This window comes from Charadrius vociferus, unplaced genomic scaffold (genome assembly GCF_000708025.1).
Source record: "Charadrius vociferus isolate BGI_N301 unplaced genomic scaffold, ASM70802v2 scaffold287, whole genome shotgun sequence".
Taxonomy (NCBI): Eukaryota; Metazoa; Chordata; class Aves; order Charadriiformes; family Charadriidae; genus Charadrius; species Charadrius vociferus.
The window spans coordinates 2,057,467-2,057,859 of NW_009649568.1; the positions used below are offsets into that span (position 1 = coordinate 2,057,467).

Consider the following 393-nt stretch of genomic DNA (forward strand, 5'->3'; position numbering starts at 1 on the left):
CCGCCCGCGGCGGTGCGGGGAGGGGGGGCCTGGCTGCCCCTGGCCAGGGCTGGGCCAGCTGGGGGCTGACACATGCTGGCCGGGGGGCACAGATGGCCAGAGGCCTGTGGGGAAGCATGTGCTTTGAAGGAATACATCCTCTGAGGGGGACACACAGGTGGTAGGCTCGGTATCCAGCCTGCTGGAGCTGAGCAGTAGAGGCTCGTACTGAACTGAGAGGGGTTTTATTTTCTGTTTCCCTCTCTTTTGTTTTTTTTCATAGCATTTTCTGCGTTGAAGCAGTCCTGGGGCAAAAGTTATGTCCTAAGGCGATGGAAAACTACGTGGCGTCGATGGTGCTGAGCGCTGTTGGTGACACGCTGGGCTATTACAACGGGAAATGGGAGTTCCTGC

General features: G+C 58.3%; 1 protein-coding gene across 1 annotated transcript in view; it reads left to right on the plus strand.

Moving 5' to 3' along the window:
- The first annotated feature begins 287 nt into the window (after nucleotides 1-287).
- Nucleotides 288-393, plus strand: part of ADPRH (ADP-ribosylarginine hydrolase) — a 9,641-nt gene continuing 9,535 nt past the window's right edge. Inside the window, 1 exon segment of the mRNA XM_009890085.1 lies at nucleotides 288-392. Within this exon segment, the coding sequence (XP_009888387.1) occupies nucleotides 312-392 (81 nt within the window). The 5' untranslated portion in view covers nucleotides 288-311.